The following is a 27,628-nucleotide window of genomic DNA, read 5'->3' as shown; positions in this document are numbered from 1 at the left end:
CTAAGTATTTTGCGTTGCCATGTTGCAAATCTGGAGTGCAGAAAAATTTTTCCCGCACTAGAGCGGAAAAGTGATTCTTTGCGTTCTGTAATCAGTGCAGCAATGGCCACTTTTCAACGTAACTGTAGGAAAAAATATTTACATCAAATTACTCACAGAAGTATCAAGTTTATGATCATGTATTATAAGTGTTCTATGTGCCCTCCTTTGGGGCTCGGACGACATCTAGACGGTAGCCAAATTCATTCCAGACTGTTCGCAAGATGTCTTCTCGGACTGTAGCTACTGCATCAGTTACCCTCGTTCTTAGCTCCTCAATATCAAGTGCTTAGGGAGGAACATAAACACCATCTTTAACGTATCCCACAGGAAAAAATCATACGGTGTTATGTGAGGGGACCGTGGAGGCCAGAAATGCATAGCCAACGTTGAGGCAAGCTGGTGTTGAGGAAATGATGTACCGTACATCCTTGTGCCATCAAAAGGAGGGCACATAGAACACTTATAAATATGATCATAAACTTGATACATCTGTGATTAATTTGATGTAAAATTGTTTTGTGTGCACCATTTTTAAACATAACTATTGAATGAAAAAGACTAAGAAATTGTCAAAAAACCACAGATTTATTGATACTTAGAAAGACCGGTTTCGGTTATCTCTGACAAACTTATCATATTGTTTATCAGAGATTGACAATGGTGTAATAACCGAAACCGGTCTTTCTAAGTATCAATAAATCTGTGGTTTTGACAATTTCTTAGTCTTTTTCATTCAATATGAATAATTACCACAATATCAACTTCTCAACTACACAAAAAGTAAACATAACTGTTTCAAATTGGGTCATTCTTTTTGAAACACCCTGTATGTATCCAGTATTAAGTACAATATACAGTTAACTTAAAAAAGATAGGTAACCATTTTTAGAAAGCTAAATAATACTCATGATTACAATAATGGAATGTATTGCTATAGTATGATGTATAAATCAGGTGAATAACAAAAATGAATTGCTCAACTAATGTTTAAAAATGCAAATATGTGCATGAAAATATCACAGGATAACTTTGTTCAATATAATAGGTGATAATAATACAAAAGTATTGAGTATTTTTTGCTCACAATCATGGTATTTCCATACTGTAAAGTTAATTGGTTATCAATATATTTAGTCATATTATTTCATTGCGTTATAACATAGGGAAAATAGCATAAGGAGATATAGTAATAAAGTATGAGAGACTACCAGCGTCACATAGCTTCACCAAAAAAAACTACAAGGACTATCGGCTTGTCAGATGACAGTGAAATTTTGGAACATAAACATCCTATACTATGGGATATCTTCTTATGCTATTTTCCTCTATATTTATAGTTATTTAAAGTCTGGTTGTATAAAAGCAACTTTTAGTCAATACCATGAAAGTATGCAGAAAACCACAATAGTATGAGTGTTTGCGAATACCAATAATTGATAAAATATAACTAAAAATAAGTACTGAAAAGTATAGCTCAAAAGTAGGCGATGCTAAACGTTTTGAAACAAAATATTTCTATTTTACATAAGAAACTGGAAGTTTGTATGAATCAAATACTTGATTCCAGTATTGAAACTGCCGTTAAAATACTTTATCATACAAATTTTCCCAATTTGAAAAGAGCTTAATACTTTAGGGGGTTCCAAACCACCGTGTTTACTTGTATCTGCCTATTTTTCAAGCTGTTAAAAAATCAAATACTCTATAATTCTTTATCTGCCCACTTTTTAACCAGTTAAAAATTCAAACAACCGTTCACAATACTTCATAATTAAAATACTGTATTTAATAAAAAGGAATGATTTAAGTAACGAATACTGTAAATTAAGTAGTAACAAATTATTGTACTATAAAACAAATCATTATAGTAAAACTTAGAACAGCTTTACAAAAATAAAGCCCAAAAAGCTTGAATAATGTAACTTGTAAAAACCAGACCTATTTTACATTACAACAAATTTCTATTGCAGCAAGTTACAATACTCTTGATGAGTAATGCAACAAGTTGCTGGGGATTGTTGTAATGTAAACGGTCCTAATAGAATGATTTATTATAAGATTCGTTCACCATGCCACAACCGCGTTAAAATTCGTGTAAATTCTGTTAAAACTCGTGTAAGTTCAGCGAAATTCGTGTAAGCTCCAGTCCACACTAATCAACGTATTGCACAAAAATTCAAGTCAATTCACGTTTAAAATTACATAGTTTTTCAACTATAAAGACCGTCTCCAAAATATGTGATCCCAGTATCACCAAGGTCTATAGAAACGTTGGTTTTATAGACCTTGAGTATCACAAGGTACAAAAGTGTTGACCACAGAGTAACGAGGAGAGTCAACGGCAGCGTTCCTTGGAGACACTTTGTGGTGCAATACAGTTGACCACAGAGGAACAAGGAGAGTCAACTGCAGCGTTCCTTGGAGACACTTTGTGGTGGACCGCAGTTGACCACAGAGTAACGAGGAGAGTCAACTGCAGCGTTCCTTGGAGACACTTTGTGGTGGACGACAGAGTAACGATGAGTGTCAACTGCAGCGTTCCTTGGAGACACTTTGTGGTGAACCACAGTTGACCACAGAGTAACGAGGAGAGTCAACTGCAGCGTTCCTTGGAGACACTTTGTGGTGGACCACAGAGTAACGATGAGTGTCAACTGCAGCGTTCCTTGGAGACACCTTGTAGTGGGGCACAACAGAGTTGACCACAGAGTAATTAGGACAGCCGACTGCAGCAAGAGTCTCCAATAGCTGTTGTGCGGCCATTGATGGAATGCGCATGCTCTTGTTCGTACCTCGGCAACTCTTTGTATCGCATCTGCTGCTCAAAAAAAAAAAAAATAAATAAATAGATCGATTAGGTATTGATAAGTAGGCAGATTAATATAGATAGATGAATAGATATTACACGATATTATTAATAATAGAGTGACGAATAGGAATAAATACTGTATATAGAATTATGATAGGGAAAGAGAATTATTATGAAGACAAGATAGCATAAGAAGATATCCCATAGTATAGGGCGTTTATGTTTCAAATTTCACTGTTAACTCAAGTCGATTCTCCTAGTAGGTATTTTTCGTGAAGCTATGTGACGCTGGTAGTCTCTCATACCGGCCGTTCTTACAGGCTCCTCAACAAAACAGTAATAATAGACAGTAATCGACAGTAATAGGCTTGAGTTGACAAAAGATCGGCTTCAAAATTGGAATAAAACGAACTATGCCATGGGATATCTTCTAAGGTAATATTTTATTTATAGTATTATGCACAGAGAAAACTAAAGCATGCTCAAAGTGTAGAAAGATTAGATAGCATTTTAGATATTATAGTAGTTTCAAGATTTAAAAAATATAGATTGTAAAGGAAAAGCTATTAAAGGATACTATAACAGTGAGAATGGATGGAATCCGTTCAACTACTATTTCCGTTCAACATACACTATTGTTTACCTTGGTACATTGAATCATATTATATTTATTATAATTATGATTTGTAATTGTCAATTAAATAAATAAATAAATGAATAAATAAATAAATAAATTAATTAATTAATAAATAAAGCATGTGAAGGCTAACATTATACACATACACTACCAAATTAATTACATTCAGAAACATGCAAACATTTAATAAGTAAGATGAAAGAAAAGAATACTTACAAAAAGAATAGAAGCTTCATTTGTTAATGAAGATGAGTGAATTCAAAATGTTAAGAAGAACAAAAGCCAAAACTATCAAAGATGAAGGAATTTCCCAACAAAAAGGATGTTACCATGAAAGTGGAAAACTGATGATATACTAGAGGAAAAGCTCCACGATTAGAAAAAATGTGCAAAGCATGAAAAGTTGCATTTCCACAAAAAAAAAAGATGAAAAGCATGTGCCAAACTAGAGCAACACTATCAAGTTACAGAGATTAACGTTTCCATTCCAGAAGTATTACGGTTAATAGTATAAGAAACCACAAACTAACATTACATATTAATAGTGCAAGATGCAAATAAAACTATAGTGAGGTCCACGTTATAATGGCAGTGTTTGATTAGCAATTCTATTGCTAACCTTGTCTATCATTCAACAAAGCGGATAGCGCTATCTCTTTCTCGATTTGCTAAGTTGCCAGATCGTCTTTCAACAATGTAGAATTCATAATTAATCAACAAAATATTTCATCGTAATTATGAAAATTCATGATGAAATAATTGAAAAATATAATTTATTGCTTGATTGATCATTCAAAACGAGAATGAAGAGTTAATATTACATCAATAAACCGGTATCAGCTACCGTCTATAGAAGGCATTGACAAGACAGTGAGGATCGGCATCGTTGGTCTCCTATCTTTCTCCACTGCCATTATAACGTGGACCTTACTATCGTGAAAACCCGGCTTTAATGTTGATTGAATAATTTTGACTCCAAAAAAATCACCGGTAGAAAGTTTTGAAAAGCGTGATGGCAGCCTTGATAACCAAAGACAATCAGCAACTATTCTACACCACAAATAAAAACACACATTGTTAATAATTGAAACATGAAAGATTAATCAGTAATCAGTTCACTGACCTCCATTAGTTCGGCAGCGATTTGTAGAAACAGGTTCTCTACGTTATGAGCTTCCTTGGCAGAAGTCTCCAGGTAATACATGCTGTGTCTTTGTGCAAAGTCCTCTCCCACATGTGCTGGAATCTCCCTGTCTTCCCGGTCCACTTTGTTACCTAGAAAAAGCGAGAAAGTGACTTACTAAATCACAAACATTGGTCCATATGAATAAAACCAGAGCAAATGCTCATGAGCAAGAGCATGGAGCATAATTATTCTCATGAGCAAAAGGTAGAAGCAAAAGCATTTGCTCATTTTTATATGAATAAGCTTTACCTTACACTCTCACCTTATGCTCCTGAACTCTGGAGCAAATGCTCACGTATTTTAAAGATTTTTCATCAGCTGATTCGCTTTTGTAGCCTTACTTTGTTTTTATAGCTCACGGAAGCGCTAAATATGCAAGTAGGGTGCACCGCTTGTGTTTGCGTCGTCTGCTCTGTTTTCTATTTATGAATAGAGTTTTAGGTTAGTTGAGTTTAGAGTTTTGAAATAATAGCGTGAAAAAATGTCATCTCTATAATAATCTTCAGCATATTCTTATAATATCAATAGCCTTCTTATAATCGTCTACACTCTCATCTTCTTAAATGCCTTTTTCCTATTTTGTGATGGCTATCTTTATAACAAGTAGCTATCTTTTGAATTTATTCTTTTGTAGGGATAATGGTGATATATATCATGGTTGAATCTAAAAAGAGTTTTATAGTTCTCAACTATTGGTTGTGATCGTATCTGGTATAGTTTCCTCTTCCTCATACGAATTAGTTGAGCCATTTTACTATGAACAAAAGGTGATAAGCTGCTCTAGACTAGACTCACCTTTTTTGAAGCATTTGCTTCAAAAGTTGAGCAAATGCTCTAGTTTATTCATACAATTTTGAGCCAAAGCTTTTACTTTTGAGCAAATGCTCAAACTTTTTTTTGATGAGCATGAGCAAGAGGTTTTGATTACGTTTATTCATAGAAAATGAAGCAAATGCTCCACATTTTAGAAGTATAAGCAAATGCTCAACTTTATTCATATGGCCCATTGGCTCTGGATGGTAAATACAGCAAAGTTGGAAGCGATTGTCTAGAAAATCGTAAACTACTCCGTGGAAATGAGCTGGTGCACCGTCGAGCTGAAAGTAAAAGGGCAGTTGTTCATCTTTACGAGTGATGACAGTCTACAGCCTGTACATATACGAGTGCTTGGTTTCGGTTAGAGAGAATATTCTTTTGTACACCAGGGCCAATCTGGTTCACAGTCATGCCACACGGGGAAATGGAAATCTGGTCCTGCCCAGGGTGAGATTGGAAAGATCCAGGAAAAGTTTTCCCATATCTGGCATCAGATTTTTCAATAGGCTATCTGATGAAATAAGAGAGCTGCCGCTGGTGAGCTTTAAGAAGCGGGTCAAGTCATGGCTGGTCGTCAACCCGTTCTATTCCATTCATGAGTCTGACCCAAGCACTATATAACTAAGTAAATTGACTGTTTAAAGCTCTAAGTAGCTCTCAGCTTTTAGACAGCTGAATATTATGACCCTACCGGCACTTTTCATTTATCAAAATCTGTTACAGGTGAGACAAAAAATTTCCAGTTTTGATACCCAGTCAAATACCCACAATTTCAATACTAGGTATAGGGAGAATTTAACAGTGCCTCACGTTCGACTGAGGAAAACTTACAAGAGCCATTATTTCCAGCAAATAGAACTATTCAACAGGCTGCCGCTAGAAATTAGAGCGCTTCCAGTTGGTCGTTTCAGGATGGTAGTTAGCAAGTGGGTTACATCTAAGTCCTTCTATACAGTGCAAGAGTTTCTTGAAGGTGATATTGTTATTAATGTCTAGCAGAGTAGAGATTGTATAAGTATTTTTCATAAAATAAGCATATTGTGATAATGTTACACTTGTGGTACAGTGTTGAGTGTTTTAGTTAGTTTTGTGTATTGCTTTTTTGCTTGACTCGGTTGATTCAGTTGTTGGTTGTATTGTCACTTGGTAATCTTTTGTTTGTATTGTTATTTCCGCCAGTGATATGATTATGTTACTTTTATTTTACTGTTTGTATTGTGACTTTTGCCTATTACTGCACTGTATATGTTTATTGGCAATAAAAATATCTTATATCTTATCTCATATCTTGAAGTAAATTGACTGTGATAATAGTTTCTATGGTTTTAGTTTGTCCACGATTTATTGTAAAAGTAGGTATAGATTAAAACTAGAATAGGCTGTATAGACTGTGATAGAATTGAAGTTTAGTAACTTCAGTTTAGAGGAGCTGGGTGCAAAAACGACCTCAGGCGGCTGAGAAATCATTCTCCATCATTTCAAGCACATGCCATCAAAATCTCATCGCTGTATCTTGAAAACTGACCAAGTTATACGGAATTTTCTGTCAGCATGCTGGCAGACTCTCCATATAATCAGTGCTGAACGTCAAGTCATTGACTCTGATGGCATCGCAGCACTGCACCTACGGTTTGCTAGGTTATGCTCCAGGTTATTATGAGTATCAATCTTAATAGTTGAATGGTTCATTATTCTAAACAATAGATCAATAAAAGTATTGAATATATTTGAGACATGACTTTCTGCCTTGAAACTGTTGATGGATGCAAAAAAGACCTCAGTGGACTTATTTTCTATGATAAATATAAAAGTAATAAAAAACTATTTATTCATCATTTCAGTAGCAAAATAAAGAGAAAATATTGAATTTTCATTGATATAAACACTTCTAGAGATTGGGTGTGATAATATTGAGAAAAAGTATGAGAAAATCTTTACATGCAATTTTCTCAAAACTAAGTTTTGTGACTGAGGTCTTTTTTGCACCAAACTCCTCTTGTTTATTGATCTTTCTGTATTATTATTATTTTTTTTTTTTTTGAAAAACCGAATAGATTTAAAGCCTGCTCTTGCACTGCATGTTGTTTATTATCTTTATTTATGTATTGTTATTGTAATTCTGTTAGAAATTTTATTGTAATGACATGGCCTAGTGTACTGTATGTATTTTCTGGCTGTAATAAAATAATTGAATCTTGTTCAGCACCAGCTCATTTCCTCGGAGAAGTTGGGGATTTTCTAGACATTCGCTTTCAACTAGGCTGGATTGGCCGTGCAGCACCAATTGCGTGGCCACCTCGCTCACCAGATTCAACACCGATGGACTATTCCTGTGGGGTTTCATCAAAGATAAGGTTTATGTTCCGCCTCTAGCAGACAATCTTAATAACCTACGAAATCGGATCACAATCAGATAGCTGTGGTTGCACAAGTTACGCCTGATATGCTTTGTACGAGTGTAGCAAGAAATCGATTATCGGTGGGATGTATGTCGCATTACCAACGGCTGTCACATCCAACCAAAATAACACCCACACCTTAAACTTGGAGTGTTTTGTAATAAAATGACACCTTCCTCAATTCTGTAAGTAAATTCAATAAATATTTATGGGCTTTCAAAGTTGTGGAGTCCTTTTATAATCACCCTGTATTATAGATTACTAACCGACAAGTATCCTGAGCACATTTTGGCTGGCATACTCCTCGATTTCTCGCAACCAGTCAGGCAGGCAGTCAAAGGTCGGCTGACAGCTGATGTCGTAGACGAGAATCAGCGCATGCGCAGACCGGTAGTAGCTCTGTGTTATTGAACGGAACCGCTCCTGGCCTGCTGTGTCCCAGATTTGCAGCTGAAACAACAAAATAAGGCAGGATAAACAAATTGGAAGATAATAGCTTTGTAACTAAAATTCAAAAAAGAAACACCAGAATGATGGTACATCAACCACAGTATAATACAATTGGATCCCACATTTGCAACTGAAACAACAAGAATGGGTCAGCATAAACAAATAGATCGCAGATTTGCAAGTGACACACAAAAAGATCGAGCATAGCAAAGCCTAAACAGAACAAAAGAATTTGACTTTGAGGCCAGTCAGTGTTAATGCTAAGAGAAGCATTATTTGTGAGGAGGAGTGGAAATGGAAGAGATAGAGGAGAAGGAGGAGAAAAAGAAGAAGGGAAGCAGGAGATGGAGGAGAAAAAGAAGAGGAGAAGCAGGAGATTGAAGAGGAAGAAGTGTGATACGAAAACAATACAATAAGAACAAGATATAGACTAACAATAAAGATCATCACAAGTAATCTATAGAGAGAAATATAGTAAACTACCAGAATATTCGATCTTAATGATGACAATTTATTATTGAAACATTTTTTTTAAACATCTTTATTGCCCATAAAAACAAAATACAAAATAAAAAACTTACAAAAGAAATATTCTCGATTATAATATTATGCTATTTTACAAATAAATTAAAATTACATGGCACCGCCCAGCAAGGGCAAAACCCTGACCGCTGAGTGACAGTATCAGCTGTTTAGACAATATAAAAATTTATTTATTAATAATCAAAGCTACAAAAAATCGAAGTTCAACAATAAATTACTAGTAATTATAATATTTGACTGATGTCGAAGAAAAATTTTTGTATCACCCACTTATTTATCTGTTCCATCCTCTGTCTACCCCTATTAGAAAGCGATTCTGACAATGCATTTGGCATGATATTTATTATTTTTGAGCTAAGATACTCCAATTGTCTTTGCACTATTGTCAAATCTGAATAGTTAATATTATAAATGTTATGAGATGTAACTCTCAGGTTATACATAGAAACGTTATTATTCACTGTAAATTCATCCTTCCTCATCCATGCATAGTAGAGAAGTTTCTTTATATGAATTCGACGTACTGTCATCACTTTAAATTCGGCAAATGTTTCACTACTAGAAAAAGCCCTTGGCTTATTAAGAATTGCTTTTATTATCATTTTTTGAAATGTAAAAATTTTATTCATGAAAACATCATACGCTCCTCCCCATATTGCAGCACCGATTGAACATAGGCAAAGTAAAGGACCCTAAGTAATTTAATGTCTAAAATTTTACGGACTTTATAAAAGATAAAGGAAATAAATTTTAAGCGTTTACAAATATATTCTATATGAGGCTCCCACTTAAGGTTACAATCAACCATGATGCCCAGATACTTTATAGATTTTTCATTTTTTAGTTGAAGATATGTTAAAGATATGTTTTCTTGATGAATATCAAGGAATGAACTATGAAGAATGGATACGGTACATTTAAAGTAGAATTAATCATTAAGGAGAAACAACAATTAATATTATATCAGATATACCGGTAAGAGTTGTATCACTGCCATCTACTAGAGAAGGCGTTGGTAGAGGAGACTTGGCAACCATGCCGTCTTATAATTTTCACAAACTTTATAACCACTTTGACTTTATATTTCTCAACAGAAGAGCAAAATAAAAGACAAAGTATACAAGTTTTTGGTGGTAAGAAGGAGAAGAAAGATAACAAGAGACTGGAAACTAAGGGTATATAGGAGAAAGTGGTATGAATAACAAGATAATTTGAACTTTACCTTAATTTTTTCATTGTCTATTTCAACCGTTTTTATCATGAAATCCACACCTATAGTGGCGCCTTGTCCTGGTGGAAAGATACCCTGCAATCAAAAAGTTATGTCTGATAAATAATACTTGAAGGATAGGCAATTACAATTTATTGAAAATTACTAGTAGTTCTATGAACAGTAGACCTCGCGCTCAGTAAGTTACATTGACCAGTTGTTATGTTTTCTCAAAAATTAATAAATAATTTATCATTTAAAATGTCTAGAAAAAATCCTAAATAAATATAGAGCTTTCTGTCCTATCGTACCGTGACGTGTCGTCCCGGAGTGTGAGTGTGAGCGCTGTCATCAGGTCTGGCTGCAACTACTGTCTACAACGTTGATGGAAAGATACAATTTTCAAGATGTTCGATGTTTTTGAACGGGTAGAATTATAGTCAACTGTCTACTAACGCTGATGGAAAGACAAATTTTCAAGATGTACGATGTTTTTGAACGGGTAGTATTATAGTCCACTAGACAGCTGATTTATGGTGAATAATTCTATAGTCTGATTTTTACGGTAATATTGGCGTATGAAGGAGGCTCCCTTTTCCTTTTATATTATCCTTGAAATGCAAAATTTCCAAAAAACCTTGTATATACGTCGACGCGCAATTTAAAAAGGAACATACCTGTCAAATTTCATGAAAATCTATTACCGCGTTTCGCCGTAAATGCGCAACATAAAAACATATAAACATTTAAACATCAAGAGAAATGCCAAACCGTCGACTTGAATCTTAGACCTCACTTCGCTCGGTCAACAATAGAGAAATATGTAGAAATAGAATCAGAAGGTACCAGCTTTGATTGATAGCTGGAATGAGGAATTGGAGATTGCCAAGATGACATGACAGGAGATCCGATTCCGTGGTCCCACCACAGCTAGTGGACGCTCCCATTGTTCCAGTGTGCAGGCTGCTATAGTGAGGTCCACATTATAATGGCAGTGTACGATTGACAATACTGTTGCTGTCCTTTTCTATCATACAACAAAACAGATAGCACAATCTCTCTCTCGCTTTGCAATGTTGTCTATTTGCCAGAATATGTTATTTTTGACAGTGACTGTACAAGACTGAACAAAAAATACTCAGCCGCCATTTTTTCTTCTTCATTCTATCAAAATACTTGAGTACACAAGTCGTATAATTGATTTAAAATGTATTTTTGAAACGATGAAATAATTTTTAAACATTACCGTATGAGAAACACAAATTAAAATACCTGAAATGACATTTTAAAAGTTGATAACTAACCATCCTAGACTTCATCCATGCTTCAGTTAGTCTACCCGTATAGATTAGACCTACTCGTACTGGTATAAATAATATTGAAAAGTTATTTCAGAATTAATCCATTGAAATTACTTATTTTTAAATAGGATTTCTATTTTTCTATTATTTTAAAAAGGAATTGGAATAGAATACCTATCAAATAACTCAATTTCTGTTTTGAAATTCAGATCGTTGTATCACAGCTTTTTAAACTAGCCGCCAATTCAGGTTTGTATAAAAATAGAAATCTGATCTCAGTTATGGAAGCAAATTTTTGAATCAAATTATGAAAAAATATATTTTCTTGATTAATTTGACATTAAATTGATTATTTTATCAAGGAAATGATAATTATCATTGGATTAAATTTAATGGGATGAATTGAGTAACAGCTGTGTAAAGTCAGTGGCAAAATGGAGAGAATTGGCAACGTTTTTCTCCTATCTTTCTTCTCTGCCATTATAACGTGGACCTCACTATATGTGCTATGCAGGCATAGTACACAATAGGATACATGTGCGATTTTGGTCTCAGAGACGTGTTACAGGTTGTCTTCTATGAGACATGTTTTTTTCCAATATTCGTCTATGGGATAGTTGTGAGACCAAAAATCAAAGATCTATGGATCTCTTTATACTTTGCTTTCCCATTCCTAATTGATACTTGGCAGTATCCTATTCTGTCGGGAGACAATGGAGACTCTCACTTGTACTTGGTTACGCTACGCTGAAATACGTCCTATCTCCCAATGTTAAATTCTAGCTACGAATATGTCCCGTTCACATTCGTAGCTTGGATTTAGCATTGGGAGATAGAACGTATTTCAGCGTAGAGTAGCTAAGTGTGAAGAGGACCCTATGGTCTCCCGACAGAAATGAGACACTTCATGTAACGTAGACATGGGGCACGATATTTTCAGAATGTGGACGTCAATTGAGTCAAGAGACTAGACGGGTGTAAGTGCACGTCCAGTGCCAACATACCTATTATCAAATTTTTGGTTGGGATCGATTTAGTATGTTATTGTGAGCACAAAATCACAAAAATTAAACGGCGCTCACTATTGTTTTTTAAATAAACTAAGTTCAAAGTAGCACAATTTTACATGCATTTAACCTATGAGTAGCAGCCATTTTGATTATTTAAATCATCAAATTATGATATTCCTAATCTGAGTTTTCCTAACCCAAAGCTTTTCCTAACCTAAGCTTTCCTAACATAAAGCTTTTCCTAACCTACAGCTTTTCCTAACCTACAGCTTTTCCTAACCTTAGCTACTTATAGGTTAAATGCATGTAAAGTTCTGCTACTTTGAACTTAGTTTATTTTAAAAACAATAGTGAGCGCCGTTTAATTTTTGTGATTTTGTGCTCAAAATAACATACTAAATCGATCCCAACCAAAAATTTGATGAAAGGTATGTTGACACTGGACGTGCACTTTAGCCGACTAGACGTCCCAGCCTAGCTCCAGCGTGTCTCGACTATTTTATCATCTGTTTAAGCTTATATTTTTCTAACATCACTCAACAGCTAGTATTGAGAAAAGGAATGTCCTGCATATTCTTCAAACACTGCAAATTTTAGGTCTAAGCTTGGCCATCTATAAAGTAGCTATATCTAGAGAACTATAGATGGCCTGGTCCAAGACAAACCAAGCGTTTTTTCAAGCGTTTTCAGACGCGTCGGTAGGGCAGGAATCTCACCGATTGTCTGAATGGGTTGACGTGCGGGAATCAGCTGATAATCAGCCAATTGGAGAGCGTCCTGCCCGAGAACGCCTCATGTGGCTTGAGGGGACGGTAGTCGAGACGCAACATGGTGTCCCTACACGCCCTATAGATCGTGTCTTTAGGACGTAAACAGAAAGTAGCATGATTTGATATTATAGTGTGAGCTTAGCTTGAGAAGCCTTGTGAAACGAAAACAGATGTCTATATTATGTGCAAACAATAGACAAGTTAGGGCTACCTTTGTAGAAACATTATTGTTTGTCTAGTATGTGCACATCCTACAGTCAGCTGTTATTGCATGACAGGCCACCCAAATTTCATTTTTGAAAAATTACCTGAGTGAAACGTCGTACAAGGCACGTTTTCCCCACTCCAGCATTTCCAACCAGAACGACTTTGAATAGGAACTTGTAATCCTCCATGGTTTTAGCACCTGTTGACAATAATTTATCAGTAATTAGTTCAAGGTGATAGAAAAGTCCCAAGACAAAGTTTAGAGAAGGAATGAATGCTCAAGGCTATTATGGTTCTCAAGTAAATAAGATAGTGTCACACAATATTGTTAAGATATCAATGTCAATTCCTCACGTGAAAGAATACGAAGAAAACAACAGTGTCTACAATAGTAAACAATAGATGAATTGTCACTTAAAATATCAACCTATTTACATGGAAATGACAAAAACTGGAGGGGATGGCTATTAATTTTATTTAGCAATGGTTTAATATAGAGTAAATAATTATGAAAATAGGAGCATTTTCTGTAAGTTTATGAGAAGTTTGACAGAACAACAGCTGATATGTCTTTGCAGACAATAACTTACTTTTTGTTATAATTGAATGCTTGTACCAGTTGAATAGGATAACAGCATTGTATATTCGTCACTCTGCATCACTTAATTGCTTATTTGAAGTAAAATTTCACCTGTGAATCATAATTATTTGAAGAAGTGAAGAATTCCCTTTTATAGTAATGTCAAAACTCACAAAAACTATGTCATTTTTTCCTTGTCCTGTTCCTAGTTCGAAAATTCAGTCAGCCATCTTTTCGGAGTAACAACCTGACAAAAATAAAAACTTTGTGTTCAAATTGAAAAATAATAAAAGTGAAGGTTTGAAGATTACCGGTAATATCAATAGTATGTAAATTAAAAATATTTTTTGTGTGAGTTAAAATTAATATGCTATTAAAAATCATGAAAAAACTCTAAAATATAGGAATTTGAAAACATCTTCTCTAGTCAGCTGGTTGTGAATCATATGTTTGATGTTCCAATATTACTGTTCCACTTTTCAAGGTTTGAGGGTTGTGAATCAGCTGATCCTTGAGCAGATTTCCCATCCAACGTGAATTTAGGTTAGGACATTTTGTATCCCTTCAGAAAACATAAATATCAACACTTTATCTCTATAGTTTTAATTTAAATTTAGAGCACTCAGCAATTTTATCCTTCAAGTCTCTTCCAATATGATTAAGAAATCCTTCAAAGTCTATTAGAATAAGCTTTATTCAACCTAGTAATGGCTAAGTTTGTGCGAATCTTCACTCAAAACATTTTACACCAACAAAGTTGCTTCGGAACGTCTTTGAGACACATTTCAACTGCACCCAAGATCAAATCGGTTACAGAAATACTGAAGGCAAAACATGAGGGGCAAGTCAAAGTTCAGGTGAGTTTTCGGACATTTTGAACCGTTTTTCAAATGAGTTCGGTAGTAACCATAACCTATTTGGATTCTATATTCTGATTAAAAAACTGAATTCCTCATGTTTTTCTTTCAGGGATGGGTGGAGGGCATTCGCAAAATGAAAACCCTCATCTTTGTGGACATTCATGACGGTTCAGATCTCAAAAAGCTGCAGTTGACGCTCAATAAAGATGTTGCTCCTCCTGATCTCAGTTTTGGTTCTTCTGTGTGTGCCGTTGGTTCGATGAAAGTCAATCAAAGTGGTCTACCTGAACTGATCGTCGAAGAAATAAAGGTAATCGTCGTATTGATTTATGTATTTTGGACTATTAAAGGCCATATGCTGATATACACCACCTCAGTTTGAACGAAGATTAATCAGCTGTTAATTTGACGCCATCGATCCCACAATTTTTTTTACTATTTATTTATATTATTATTTATCCAATTGTGAGTAATGAATGAAGCAGAAGGTATTTAACTTGGAATGGAACACATTATAATAACTGTGACCTTAGCTACGTGTAAAGGGCCGAGTCACTGACAAACGAGGACACTGACATTAGAGCACTCTAAAAGCACAGAGGCAACAGTGGAGGACTCCGACAGTTTAGGACTAGTAGAGGACTCTTTATTATAAATAAAAATATATTAATTAGAGGACTCCTTAATTTTTGCACAGCCCCGACAGTTGAGGACTGCGACCATAGAGGACTCCTGATAAAGAGTCCTCATATGTCGCCTGCGCCAGGCGACAGTCGAGGAATCTTCGATTCTTGTACAGACCCGACAGTTGAGGACTGTGACCGAAGATGACTGAAAATTAAATTAATTTAATTTTTGCACAGCCCCGACAGTTGAGGACTGCGACCATAGAGGACTCCTGATAAAGAGTCCTCATATGTCGCCTGCGCCAGGCGACAGTCGAGGACTCTTCGATTCTTGTACAGACCCGACAGTTGAGGACTGTGACCGTAGAGGACTGGAAATCAGCCCTCAAATGTCGCAGTCCTCGACTGTAGGGTAAACCAATGTAAACCTTGTTACTGTGAAACGAATATGATGCATAGGGGCCTTAGACTATAAGGCTTTATCTTCAAAAATCGCCTACCCAATTGTTGCATTTCTATTTTTTCAGTATTAGCCCTTCTGTAGTAGTTCTATCTAACCACTTTTTCAATTTTCAGGTTCTAGGATCGTGCCCTTCGACTTCTGAGGGTTACCCTTTGGCCGCTCGACAGCCCTACAACTCCAACCACCTACGCCAAAACCTGTCCCTTCGTCTAAGGGCGCCACCCTTCAGGGCTCTGCTAAGGGTGAGGCATAGGTAGGAATGTTGTTTAGGTATTCGATGATTTAAACTTTTTGTGTACTTTCAAGGTAACGTCCTTTCAAGGGGGTTTATCCTCAATTAATTGATTGAAAACTGAATAAACGTCCCCTTAGTAATTAACAATAATTATTAAACAAAAATCTTTTTTAACACATTCAGTATATCATTGGCTTTGTTATAATATGCGTTTTTTCGCGATTAATGCCAAAATTAACAAGTTATCGAATTTACAAAAAATGTTACTGTTTTATTTATGAACGAAATGCGGAATAAAATGTTTTAGTTTGGAAAGATACATTTTTTGAATTTTTAAGAGAAGTTCTAATAATATAGTCGAAACCGTTCATGATCTGGAAAGAAATGGAGTTGCACTTTCAACAACCCATAACTCGCTTATTAGACCACTTAAAAATTTCAGTTGCCACTTTTTCTCACTCTTATAATGATCTTAACAGTTTAATTTAAATAATAAAAAATTGTTATCATTGTTATAATTTTCCTGCGAAAATTCTATTTCTTGAATAAATTTCTCCCTTTAAATGTTCTTAGGCAGTTATATTTTGCATTTGTTGATCCAAAAATAAGTTATGGTATTAATTGTTGGGGCTCCACCTATATTTGTCACTTGAACCATTGATACGGTGCAGAAATCGATAGTCCGTGTTATAATAGAAAGGGAAGATATGAACATTCTTTTCCTCTATTTCAGTGCCTTGGATGTTTGCCTCTTAGATATATGTATGTGTTTAAGGTCCTGTATATGTTCTTTGTAATGTCTGGAAACGGTGGTCATACGTTGCTCAGGGATGTTCCCAGCTATCAATCTAGGAGAGTGACAGCTGATTTACTGAGACTTCCCAAATCGTATACCACTTGTTTCCAGAAATCGTTTGTATTTCTTGGCCCCAAGTTTTTTAATAACATCCCAATTGAAATCAAGAGGCTTCAAAATCAACTTGTTTTCAAAAAAAGAATTCTTAGATGGCTCAGAGGTCTTATGCCTGACCATTTAGAATCCTTATTCAATGTTATTTCGTAGTTAAAATGTAATTTTGGTGGCTGGCAATAAGCATTAGTAAGATGAGCTGTTTTTGGAAAGTGTGCAAGGTGTGTGAATGTGAGAGTGAATGGTTGCTAGTCTTTTCTTTCTCTTTTCTTTTTCTTCCTCCTTTTATTCATGCATTTAAAATTAGTTGAAGTGATATTCATTCCTGCTTGCAAACGTGGAGTATTGTATACTTCCAGCAGGTAGTATTTTTTATTCCGATTCACAAATTTACCGTATATCTAATAAAACATACCAGTATTTATTTTATTAATCTTCCATTAATTATTTTTTATCTTACTGAGCTGAGTGTTTTGTTTTTCTTATTGATTCTGAATGTGAATATTGTGAGTTTGAATAAATAAAATTTGAATTTGAATTTGTACCGAACAGCCTTAAGCTTAATATAGACTTTTCCATTCAATATTGTTTTGTTCAACACATTATCTCAATCCATTCATCTATCTATATCTATCCAATTCATCTAATTTTCTATTCATTTCATCAAAAAACCTGTATACCGTCTATAGTGCAGAAGGCATGACAAGACAGAGGATTTGCTATCTTTCTCCACTGCCATTATAACATCATTTCGGACTTTTAAAATATTATCTAAATTTGGGAGAGAAATAGTACAAGGAGTATCCTTAGTTTTTCTCTCCCATTCAGTGCTTTCTTGTAAAAATAAGATAGATAAATAAAAAATAAATAAAAATTTATTCACTAGCAGGTAACCCGTGCTCCGCAAGGGTCCATTTAGAAACTTGACTGAGTGGAATATTGTAGAGTTTGAAGTTGGCATAGAACCATCCTCAGTTAATTAAGAAACTGTATGCAAAATTTAAAGTTGAATTCAGTCCAGTAGTTTAGACGTGATGATGCGTCAAAGATAATTTTCATATCCCGTACGTGTATAAGCCAGTTCTTTCCTTTATTATAGTATAGATAAATTCTTGATACTAACATATCATAACTTGATACTAACATAATAAAGTGATATAACTCAAATCTTGTTCAGAAACCTTCCTCAACTTGATGTCAACCTGACAAAATTGAACTGGCTATTAATTTAGTTGCCAATTTTAACCATCTGTTTCGAAGAGGTAGTCTCTCTAGATCAATACGTATTCTAGGTACCTTGCTCTAGATTATAGTTCTATATTAACATAGTTATGTATTCATGTCCGATGAATAAAATTTCAACATTAAATCTGAAAAATCTAGAAGCAAAATTGAAATTCGGGCTTCGAGATGCACGAGATTTTCCCTTTTTGTGTAGTTGAGAAGTTGATATTGTGGTAATTATTCATATTGAATGAAAAAAGACTAAGAAATTGTCAAAAAACCACTGATTTATTGATAATTAGAAAGACCGGTTTCGGTTATTACACCATTGTCAATCTCTGATAAACTAAAACTAAATACAAGAGCAGCAGAATTTATACTAGTAGGCGAGTACTGCTATTGGTCGAGGGCATGAACGCCTGCCATTGGCCTAGCTAGATAGTCTCCTCCCCCTCAACGGTGTGACAAAATGGTGGCTTAACCTTCAGTTTCAAGCATTGTCTATTGAAGAAAATGTTCCTTTCTGCTACTCCATACTTGAGTTTCAATTTAAAATATAACTTCACTTGTTCAGCTTGACTTGCTAGTTTCACTTTTTGTGTAGTTGATAAGTTGATATTGTGGTAATTATTCATATTGAATGAAAAAAGACTAAGAAATTGTCAAAAAACCACTGATTTATTGATAATTAGGAATTCTAATCTCTCTAGTTAATTAGAAAGATCTAATTATCAATAAATCAGTGGTTTTTTGACAATTTCTTAGTCTTTTTTCATTCAATATGCACGAGATTGATATTTTTAGAATCTATGTGCAAAATTTGAAGATCTAAATCATTTCCGGTATGCAATCCACAAGTTGGCATGTTTTGATGCGAACAAACACAACCCTACTCTCTCTTTGGTAGAGAGTTAGTGGGGAGGATATGTTTTATATTCTTCCCAAAGAATGGACATTGATATGTCCAAAGCTCCGCCAATTTATGTAGATGCATAACAATATGATTATTATCTATAGTTATTATATTACAAATTGCTTTTTCATATAATATACAGTTCAATAGTTATTTTCTTAGTCTATATTATGTAAATTCATCTATAACTTTGCTGTATTGTAAGCTATTGTATACAAGTGTATAAGCCAGTATATATTGTAATCTACATAAATAAAGTACTCAATCAATCAATCAATTATATAGTTTTATACAATAATTACATCATCAAAATGATAGGGAGAGAAAAAAAAAGGTAACCTTGTGCTAGTCCTCTCCTAAATTTGGATAGGGTTATACATAATCATAATCTAATCTTTCATTGATTCAGGGCCCACGCTCTCCTACACTCAATCCTAGACGCACAAGACTTCCTGCTGGTCCACCCGCCTCTGCTGACAAGCAACGACTGTGAGAGCAGCGGCGAGGTGTTCAGGGTGCAACCCGACTGCCAACAGCTGATTGCCGAGATGCGATCAGCTGACGCCAAGGTCAACGCCAATGTCAAGGACGAGGAGGTGTTCTTCAAACACAAGGCCTTTCTCACCGTGTCCGGCCAGCTGCATTTGGAGGCCGCCGCCAGGTCACTTCTTTATTCACTCTCTTCTTCTTCTTCTTCTCTTCTTCTTTTTCTTCTTCTTCTGTTTTCTTCTTTTGTCTTCTACTTCTTCTCATGTCTTCTTCTTCTCCTCCTCCATCTTCTTCTCCTATCTCCTCCTCTTCTTCTCCTCCTCCTCCTCCTCCTCCTCCTCCTCCTCCTGTCTTCTTCTTCTCCTCCTCCTGTCTTCTTCTTCTCCTCCTCCTCCTGTCTTCTTCTTCTCCTCCTGTCTTCTTCTTCTCCTGTCTTCTTCTTCTATTGTCTCCTTCTTCTTCTTCTTCTTCTTCTTCTTCTTCTTCTTCTTCTTCTTCTTCTTCTTCTTCTTCTTCTTCTTCTCCTCCTCCTCCTGTCTTCTTCTTCTACTTCTTCTTCTCCTGTCTCCTTCTACTTCTTCTTCTTCTTTTTCCTCTTTTTCTTCTTCTTCTTCTTCTTCTTCTTCTTCTTCTTCTTCTCCTGTCTTCTTCTCCTCCCTCCCCTCCTCCTCCTGTCATTTTCTTCTTTTTTTCTTCTTCTTCTTCTCCGGTCTTCTTCTTCTCCTCCTCCTCCTCTGCCTTCTTCTTCTCCTCCTCCTGTCTTCTTCTATTTTTTTCTTCTTCGTCTTCTTCTTATTTTTCTCCTTCTCCTGTCTTCTTCTTCTTCTTCTCCTGTCTTTTTCTTCTCCTCCTCCTCCTCTTGCCTTCTTCTCCTCCTCCTCCTCTTGCCTTCTTCTTCTCCTCCTCCTCCTCCTGTCTTCTTCTTCTCCTCCTGTCTTCTTCTTCTCCTCCTGTCTTCTTCTTCTCCTCCTGTCTTCTTCTTCTCCTCCTCCTGTCTTCTATTTTTTTTCTTCTTCTTCATCTTCTTCTTCTTCTTCTTCTCCTGTCTTCTTCTTTTTCTCCTTCCCCTCCACATTCTCCACCTTCATCTCATCTCCGTTTTCCAGAACACATGACAAAATAATAGATAATATTGATCAGAAAGCATTATGCGGCATCCACATTTTGGCCCAATGTGTACAAATGACGACCAGCGCAAGAGTGTGGATGGGTGGTTTGCCAGTGCTGGCCTTCATTGGCCTTCGTTGGCTATCGCTCCGATTTTGGTCGAGCAGAGGCCAGTGTAGGCAAGTGAAGACCAGCGCTGGCAAACCACCCATCAATACTATAGTGAGGTCCACGTTATAATGGCAGTGGATAAAGATAGAAGAATAGCGATGCCGATTCTCTGCATTAATTAATTATATTTCTACACTGTCAAAAACATAATTGGCATCGTTTTGGACCTAGAAAAGGATAGTACCACCGGCTATGTCGAATGATAGACAAGGATAGCAAAACCAAAGTTGATCAAATACTGTCATTATAACGTGGACCTTACTATAGTCAACCAATGCCAGCTGTTTCCTGTTTTGTCGTCTGCTCTGCTGGGTTTTCTGTGTACTTGAGTTGTCATATTTGAGTTGATTATCTGCGAATTGTTATTGCGTTACATTTTTATTTGTTTTCATATTTTTATTGCGTTGCTTCTCGTAGTTAACATTTTCAAACTCTAACTCCATTTTCTAATTGTCATTTTGAATGCGGCGCTCCGCGTATCTAATACGTGTAATCATATCTATATTTGTGTAACTAATATCATAGAGAAACAATAGCGTGAGTAGATATCCCATGGTATAGTGCGTTTATGTCGCAACTTTTACTGTTATCTCAAGCCGATTACTGTCGACTATTGTCGATTTTTACTGTTTTCACTGGGTAAGAGTGTATGAACGGCACAATATGAGAGACTACCAGCGTCACACAGCTTCACAGGAAAGAACTACGTGGACTATCGGCTTGAGATAACAGTAAAAGTTGCGACATAAACGCCCTATACCATGGGATATCTACTTACGCTATTGTTTCTCTATGCTAATATTCATTGTTTTCATTTGAATTGCAGGGCATTAAACAGGGTTTATTGTTTCGGACCGATTTTCCGGGCGGAAAACTCCAAGTCCAGACTGCATTTGTCTGAATTCTACATGTTGGAAGCCGAACTGGCATTCGTTGATGGCATTGAAAACATCACCAAAATCATTGAACGAGTTATGAAAAGACTGATCAGAGGGTTGTTGGACAGTTAAATATAATTTTTCTCCACCTACTGTCTAAAGTACTTACTTTACTCCCTGAAACCTAATACTAAAGTGTCACTTTTTCGCTCTCGGTAGTAAAAAACAGAAAAACTCCCTAGGGAGTAAAAGTGACTTCATTTAAATAACATGGGGAGCATCTCTATTTGAAACTTACATTGTCATAGGTTAGAAGGTCTAAGCTCAGATGAGAAAGCATAATAGAAGTGTCTGTCATTGAGTCAACTGAATTCAATACCACAACCAGAAATTTGATCAACTCATGAAATATAATATGTTTGTATGATAATTATTATATTCTTAATATTAGTAGACGATAAAAATTTATACAATTTTTAAAATATTTTATTCTATTCAAAATACCAGCCAACAAATATTTTTGATCTGCAATTCAAATCTGAACCGCGTGATGTGGAGTCAGCCATTTTTGGTAGCTGCTCAGCTGATATAATTGTTACAACTTTTGCCGATAGATAGCGCAATCGGCAGTGCCAATCAGACGACCGGTTTTTAGGTTTTAGATTTAGGTTATGTTGTTAGGAATCATTGTCACCAAAACGTAACTTATTAGAATGATTTTATTTGCAGTTTCTATGAAAAAATGTAGATGGAGGAAAAATGTTGTGTACATCACGAGCGAAAAATACTTTTTCTCCCTCAGGAAAATTGCTGCCCTCGGCTTCGCCTCGGGCTTCAAACTTTTTCCCACAGGGAGAAAAAGTCGTACTTTTCACTCTAGATATACAAATAACTATTTTTTCATCAGGTTTCCTGTCTAGAACAAAGTCAACTTCTTTTCTTTTACTGTACTTATTGTTGTATTGACTCTTCCTGTAAACACGGACTTGTTTCAAAGTAATAATTATTACTTTGAAGGTAGAGAAACGAAATGTAGCATCGTCTCATGAAAACTCAAGGATAGCTTATTATTACAAAGTTATCTGAATTTTTTTTTTAAATTAGTAGTCTACATTACAGAACTGAAGTATTTTTGCTAATAATGTTGTTGTAACTTTGAAGTATCAATGAACATGACTGGCACAGTGAAAATACAGTATAATCCATAGTGGAGTAGGTCAATTTCCACACAGAAAAAACTAAACAAGTAGAGGACACACATTATAAGAATTTTTTGTAACTAACTATTGTATGTAATATTGTAATTTATCTAATATTTTGTGTAATTGATGTTGTAGTTTTAGTTTTTTTGGGAAATAAACATTTATTTTATTTATTTATTATTTGATTCCCATATGTTCCAATTGGACTGTTCAACTCAGCCTGGCTGAGTGAGTATGAATAGTCCCATTGGAATGTATGGGAATTATTATTTCCGGTGCTGATTCTGGTACTGAATAAATAAATAAATGAAATTTTATTGTCAGCAAGCCTCTAAGCACAAGACAAAGTTAACATGACTGTTATACATTGCAACATAAACAGCCATATCATATTATATCATATTATTGAGATCATATGAATAAAAATCTGGTGTGGCGCACTCACACAACTTTCCTTGCCGTTATGAAAATTGATCACCTGACGCTAGTGTTCCCGCGCATCTCAAGTCTACTATTTTAAGACCTGATCCAGCTGGTGACAGGACAATAGCACTGCAGACACACGAAGTCTGCTATCTCTTCATAGTGAATCATTTAATAGAATCAACAGTTGCCAACAGTTTGCAATTGGATAATCACATTTTTCGAATTTCGAGCTTATTTTTAATTTTAGGTGAAAATGTTACTGAACATTGATTGTAGAGATTCTCATGCTCAATCTTTTCCATTGAATTTTTTTGTTTAAAATGTATCTGAAGCCTGATAATTGAGAATCTAAAATCAAACTTTGCATAGATGGGGCGGAGCTCCTGAAATTTTTACAGATATGGGACTTGTGGCAGTTGATAGAGCTTATTGATGACTATTTTAAGTATAACTATAATCAAAATCGCGGAAAACCCTGTTTTTGACAACTTTTTCGCCATTTTAGCCGCCATCTTGAATCGCATTTGATCGAAATTGTTCGTGTCGGATCCTTATATTGTAAGGACCTTACGTTCCAAATTTCAAGCCAATCCGTTAATTGGGAGATGAGATATCGTGTACTCAGACGCACATACACTCATACACACACACACACACCACACCACACACACACACCACACACACCACACACACACACACACACACACACACACACACACACACACACACACCACACACACCACACACACACACATACACATACAGACCAATACCCAAAAATCACTTTTTTTGGACTCAGGGGACCTTGAAACGTATTGAAATTTAGAAATTGAGGTACCTTAATTTTTTTTCGGAAAGCAATACTTTCTTTACCTATGGTAATAGGGCAAGAAAAGTAAAAATTAGAATCTAGTCACTAGCTACTAGCATAGAAAAACGATAGCATAAGAAGAAATCTCATAGTAGGCTATAGGTCGTTTATGTTACAAATTTCAAGTCGACTACTATCTATTATTACTGTGTTGTTAGGAATGTAAGAACGTCCCAGCACGAGAGCCTACCAGCGTCACATAGCTTCACCAAAAACAACTACTAGCACTATTAGCTTCAGTGTTAACAGTGAAATTTGCAACATAAACGCCCTATACCATGGGATATCTTCTTGTTATCTCTTTTCTTTATGCTACTAGTCTGTTCGATAGCAATAATATTATATTACAGAAGGAACAGATGGAAATCATTTTATCATATAAAATGAAATCAAATCATTTGAAATAAAATCATTTTATTTCAATCAAATAATTTTATTTAAATATTACATTACTTTCCTTGCCCTATTACCATAGGTAAAGAAAGTATTGCTTTCCGAAAAAAATTAAGGTACCACGATTTCTAAATTTCTATACGTTTCAAGGTCACCTGAGTCCAAAAAACTGGTTTTTGGGTATTGGTCTGTATGTGTGTGTGTGTGTGTGTGTGTGTGTGTGTGTGTGTGTGTGTGTGTGTGTGTGTGTGTGTGTATGAGTGTATGTGCGTCTGTGTACACGATATCTCATCTCCCAATTAACGGAATGACTTGAAATTTGGAACTTGAGGTCCTTTCACTATAAGGATCCGACACGAACAATTTCGATCAAATGCAATTCAAGATGACGGCTAAAATGGCGAAAATGTTGTCAAAAACAGGGTTTTTCGTGATTTTCTCGGAAACGGCTCCAACGATTTTGATCAAATTCATACCTAAAATGGTCATCGATAAGCTCTATCAACTGCCAGAAGTCCCATATCAGTAAAAATTTCAGGAGCTCCGCCCCATCAATGCAGATAGATTCCCAATTATCAGGCTTCAGATAAAATTGAAACAAAAAAAATCGAGTGGAGTAGATTGAGCATGAAAATCTCTACAATTAATGTTCAGTAAAATTTTCACCTAAATTTGAAAATAAGCTTTAAATTCGAGAAAATGTGATTATTCAATTGCAAATTATTGTTGATTCTATTAAATCATTCACTATGAAGAGATAGCAGACCTCATGTGTGTCTCCAGCGTTATTGCCCTGTCACCAGCTGGCTCAAATCTTTGAATAGTAGACTTGAGATGCGCGGGAACACTATCGTCAGGTGATCAATTTTCATAACGGCAAGGAAAGTTGTGTGAGTGCGCCACACCAGATTTTTTTTGTATCAGTTGTAGCAAAGACATTCATTCAAATCTTTCAAACCATTTCATTTTTTGTCTCCCAGTTGCAGTGAAGACATCCTCCTTTACCGCAAACTAACCAACCGACCGACTGAACCGGACTGGTTAGACCATTTGGACCAGATGGTTCTACAGGCTTTCAACACGGTCACATACCAGGATGCCATGCAAATGCTGATGGAATCAGATGAGAAGTTCAAGAGTCGACCGGTAGATGGCCAATCATTGAGCAAGGAACATGAGTTGTATCTGGTGAAACGCAACAACAATCTGCCACTTTTTGTTGTGGAGTGGCCCCAGGATATCAAGCCGTTCTATGTGCGGCCGTGTAGGGGCGTACAGGGAAAGGTAGGTTAATGTTTTATCATAGAGAAACGATAGCGTAAGTAGATATCCCATGGTATAGGGCGTTTATGTCGCAACTTTTACTGTTAACTCAAGCCGATAGACCTATAGTGAGGTCCACGTTATATTGGCAGTGTTTGATTGGCAATGGTATTGCTATCCTTGTCTATTATTAAACAAAGCTGATAGTGCTATCTCTTCCTCGTTTTGATCTGTTGCCAGATCGTCTTTTAACAATTTAGAATTCATGATTAACAAAATATTTCATCTTAATTAGGAAAATTCTCTATGAAATTATTGAAAAATAGAACTTATTGCTTAATAAAATATTATTGATTATTTTGAACTAGAATGAAGAGTTAATATTATATCAATAAACCTGTATCAGATACCGTCTACAGAAGACATTGACAAGACAGAGAATCGGCAACGTTTTTTTCCTATCTTCCTCCACTGCCATTATAACGTGGACCTGACTATGGTAGTTCTTTTTGTGAAGCTGTGACGCTGGTAGTCTCTCATACTGTTATTTTCTTAGTCTCATATAGTTATTTTCTTAGTCTATATTATGTAAATTCATCTATAACTATGCTGTATTGTAAGCTATTGTATACAAGTGTATAAGCCAGTATATATTGTAATCTACATAAATAAAGTACTCAATCAATCAATCAATCAATACTGTGCCGTTCTTTCACTCTCACCTCAACAAAACAGTAATAATAGACAATAATCGGCTTGATTTAACAAAAAATCTGCTTGAAATTTGAAACATAAACGACCTGTACCATGGTATATTCTATCTTTTCTGTATGTTTTGGATTTCTTGTCGATTATTGGGTTCGGAAACCACCTATAATAAGTAGAGAGCAAGGTAACTTCTAGGTTTGGAATTCACCTATAGTGAGAATCATGTTATATAGTGCTATAGTGAGGTCCACGTTATAACGGAAGTATTTTATTGGTGTTGCTATCCGTGTCGATCATTGGTCTAAGCAGATAGCTCTACAGTGAGACCCTGTTCTCATATCTTTCTCCACTGCCATTATAACGTGGACCTCACTATAGTAGTGTTTTGTAATGAGTAGTTTTTTATTCCTAATTTAAATAGTTTTTAGTTCTAATTTATAATTAATCCATTTTTTTTTTATTTGATTAATAGGTAGAAGCTGTCGACCTACTTTGTCCGATAGTAGGAGAGGTGTGCGGAGGGAGTGTGAGGGAAGACGACCTCTCGCGGTTGAAGTTGAAACTAAGCGACTCTGAACTCAGCCAGAAGTTGGACTGGTATCTACAATTGCGACGTTTTGGGAACGTGACCACCGGTGGATTCGGTGCCGGTTTTGAGCGTATCATACAGTTGGTTCTGGGCACCACTAACATCAAGGACACTATACCGTTTCCGCGGTGGCCCCATAATTGTCAGCTCTAGTCTTGTAGTTTATACAGAAAATAAAGAGATAACTACTTATATTCATTTGTGAAATGAATGAAAATACTGAGGAGTTTTTAAAGAAATTCATGTTCATAATAAATAGATTTTATTTTATTGTGAAGTGAAAGAGAATAGCAAAAATGAGTAAAAATTAACAAGTACAATAAAGGAAAATTTGGAGGTA

At 35.6% G+C, this 27,628-nt stretch overlaps 2 protein-coding genes across 3 annotated transcripts; one reads left to right on the top strand and one right to left on the bottom strand.

Moving 5' to 3' along the window:
• Positions 1–1,912: 1,912 nt before the first annotated feature.
• Positions 1,913–14,164, bottom strand: LOC111048577 (ras-related protein Rab-30). 2 transcript variants are annotated; one of them, XM_022334494.2, is made up of 6 exons: positions 13,971–14,164; positions 13,482–13,579; positions 10,105–10,188; positions 8,156–8,339; positions 4,612–4,763; positions 1,913–2,857 (listed from the first exon to the last, which is right to left on the bottom strand). In XM_022334494.2, the coding sequence occupies exons 2-6, from the start codon at positions 13,566–13,568 to the stop codon at positions 2,756–2,758; spliced, it is 609 nt and encodes a 202-aa protein (XP_022190186.1). In that variant the 5' UTR covers positions 13,569–13,579; positions 13,971–14,164; the 3' UTR covers positions 1,913–2,755. The 2 variants fall into 2 exon arrangements, with proteins under 2 accessions (XP_022190186.1, XP_022190185.1); XM_022334493.2 differs by having other exon boundaries at positions 1,913–2,860; positions 13,971–14,158.
• On the top strand, positions 13,579–27,628 carry LOC111048576 (probable asparagine--tRNA ligase, mitochondrial). The gene is made up of 7 exons (XM_039439343.1): positions 13,579–14,817; positions 14,930–15,130; positions 16,023–16,162; positions 19,601–19,852; positions 21,785–21,964; positions 25,709–26,012; positions 27,172–27,628. The coding sequence occupies exons 1-7, from the start codon at positions 14,668–14,670 to the stop codon at positions 27,439–27,441; spliced, it is 1,497 nt and encodes a 498-aa protein (XP_039295277.1). The 5' UTR covers positions 13,579–14,667; the 3' UTR covers positions 27,442–27,628.

The sequence above is a fragment of the Nilaparvata lugens genome, chromosome 12 (assembly GCF_014356525.2).
Source record: "Nilaparvata lugens isolate BPH chromosome 12, ASM1435652v1, whole genome shotgun sequence".
Lineage (NCBI taxonomy): Eukaryota > Metazoa > Arthropoda > Insecta > Hemiptera > Delphacidae > Nilaparvata > Nilaparvata lugens.
This window is presented reverse-complemented; position numbering and strand designations above follow the sequence as displayed.